At 29.1% G+C, this 2,111-nt stretch overlaps 1 protein-coding gene across 1 annotated transcript in view; it reads right to left on the bottom strand.

The window, feature by feature from the left end:
- LOC140958234 (phospholipase D alpha 1-like) overlaps positions 1 to 1,813 on the bottom strand; it is a gene marked incomplete at both ends in the record, with an annotated part of 11,675 nt that extends 9,862 nt beyond the window's left edge. The window contains one exon of the mRNA XM_073415616.1: positions 1,730 to 1,813. Coding sequence (XP_073271717.1) covers positions 1,730 to 1,813 — 84 coding nt within the window. The remainder of the gene's footprint in view (positions 1 to 1,729) is intronic.
- Between the last annotated feature and the right edge of the window lie 298 nt (positions 1,814 to 2,111).

The following is a 2,111-nucleotide window of genomic DNA, read 5'->3' as shown; positions in this document are numbered from 1 at the left end:
AAAAAAAAAAAAAAAAACTTAAAAGCTCGAACCGCCTAAACTAGCCTACTAGCATTTTTTAGGTGGTCCTGCTAGTGCCTAGCGCCGTCTAGGCCGATTTTTAGAAGAGACCCTTTAAGAGAGCTAATTGTAGATCATTGACATCAGTTTACTCAGGAAAATTCAATGTATGTGAAATAAGTCCATGTTTTGTTTTACTGTAAATCCTATACACTATTTTAATTACAGTTTTATTTTCTGAAATTTCATCGTTATTTCTACCATAGAATGAATTATCTTTGTTCCTTTTAATATATATACACATATATTAAAAACAATCAATTTGTCATGTCTAATAATTAATAGAAGATTATGTCTTTCATAAGACGGTCTCACGGATCTTTATTCGTGAGATGTATCACTCATGTTCATATTTACAATAAAAATTAATATATTTGACATAAAAAGTAATACTTTTTCGTGAATGACCCGTGAGACCGTCTCACATGAGTTTTTGTATTACATAATTAAGTTTAAGTTCCATTTTATTGTATTCTTGAATTTGTAAATTGAACCGAAATCGAAACTGTTTGTTAATAGTAACTGTAACCAGAACAGATCTAACAATTTATGTCACATAATTTTAAGTGTCAAAATATCTTAAAATAAAAATCCAAAACTGAAAAAAAATACTCCTAAGAATGGATAACAATTGAGAATTCGACAAATTATCAACGACCACAATAATATCAATTAATTCCACACGCAAAAAATTGCTGCTAAGCTATCTCTATTCACCCTTTGCACCCCCACCCACCACTTCTCTACAAATGTCTATTGCAATAGTGAATAGTTAAAAAGTCCATAAATCTGTTCATGTTGTCTGGACTATTTTCTGTAGATTTAAATAATTTCATTACTATTTTTAATTATTTTTTTAAAATCTAAACAATATATTTCAATTCTTAATTATTAAAGTAGATTGAAATTCATTATTTTAAATTCAATACTTAAATCAAATCATTCAACCAATGTTATAAGTTTCACATGGAGTACTTTTCTTCAAAAGACAAAAGTGTCAAATCTCTTTCCAACTTTTTAAGTTATATTGACTGCACAAATATAAATGTCAATACTATATATATTTAAAGAAAACAATGTGAAATTAGGGGGAAAAAAATGATGAAATGCAAGTTTTTAGAAGGAAAATAAGATGTTTAAAAAATATTTAACGCATGGAAGAGATGAATCGATTAAAAGAAATTTCGAATAATAATGATAATTTGAACTTGTTCTTTATTCTGACGTTTCCTAGCTTGTCAAATTTCTATAAAATCCAGAGTAGTTATACTGAAATACTAATCATGATTTCCAACTGTGAGTTTCCTCAAGCATAGTTTGATGATCTATTAGTTGACCCACATCGATTAAATAAAATTTCTGAAACTTGCATATGTAGATTTGGACAATCCTCTCCCTTTTGAGCTAGTTTTGGGGTTGAATTAGGTTCAAGTTCCAATCTTAACAAGATCAATGAAATACTTGCCAAAATGAGTTAAATCGAATCGAGAATTGATTTTCAGCCCTACGCCGCCACGATCCTAGGAATTGCTTGAACTCAACATTCATGTGACGAACTTGAAAACCCCAGCTGGGTTTGTAAACTTATCGAACTTTTGTATTCAGACACTTGAAACCTCGATATATACCATGAATACAGAAAAATAAAGTTCAGGTTAAGAATAAACACCTTATGAAATAATTCGGCGATGAATCCAATGTGCAGCTTATCAATCCCATATACAGTTGCATGAAGATCTCCGTGAAGTAAAATTTGNGATTATTGACCCGATAATAATTAAGTGTGAAACCATGAAAATAAAAGGAAAATTGTTAAAATGCTTGGAAATAAATAAGTTGACATTGACTTAAACTTTTGTGTGTTTGAGTTATTAAATTAAGTAGTCGTGTTACAGGTACAACGACATTTTTACAACACAAAATTCAATACAAAATTTCATTAATTTTGCATTTAGAATGAATTTTACCTGATAAAATGGAATTAAAATCACGAAAGATACTATTTTATTGTAGTAAGGTCAGATTTTGATCAATTAAAGTACCAAAATTCG

Source organism: Primulina huaijiensis, chromosome 2 (genome assembly GCF_012295235.1).
Source record: "Primulina huaijiensis isolate GDHJ02 chromosome 2, ASM1229523v2, whole genome shotgun sequence".
Lineage (NCBI taxonomy): Eukaryota > Viridiplantae > Streptophyta > Magnoliopsida > Lamiales > Gesneriaceae > Primulina > Primulina huaijiensis.
The sequence above is the reverse complement of the archived record's forward strand: the minus strand, read 5'-3'. Positions and strand labels throughout refer to the sequence as shown.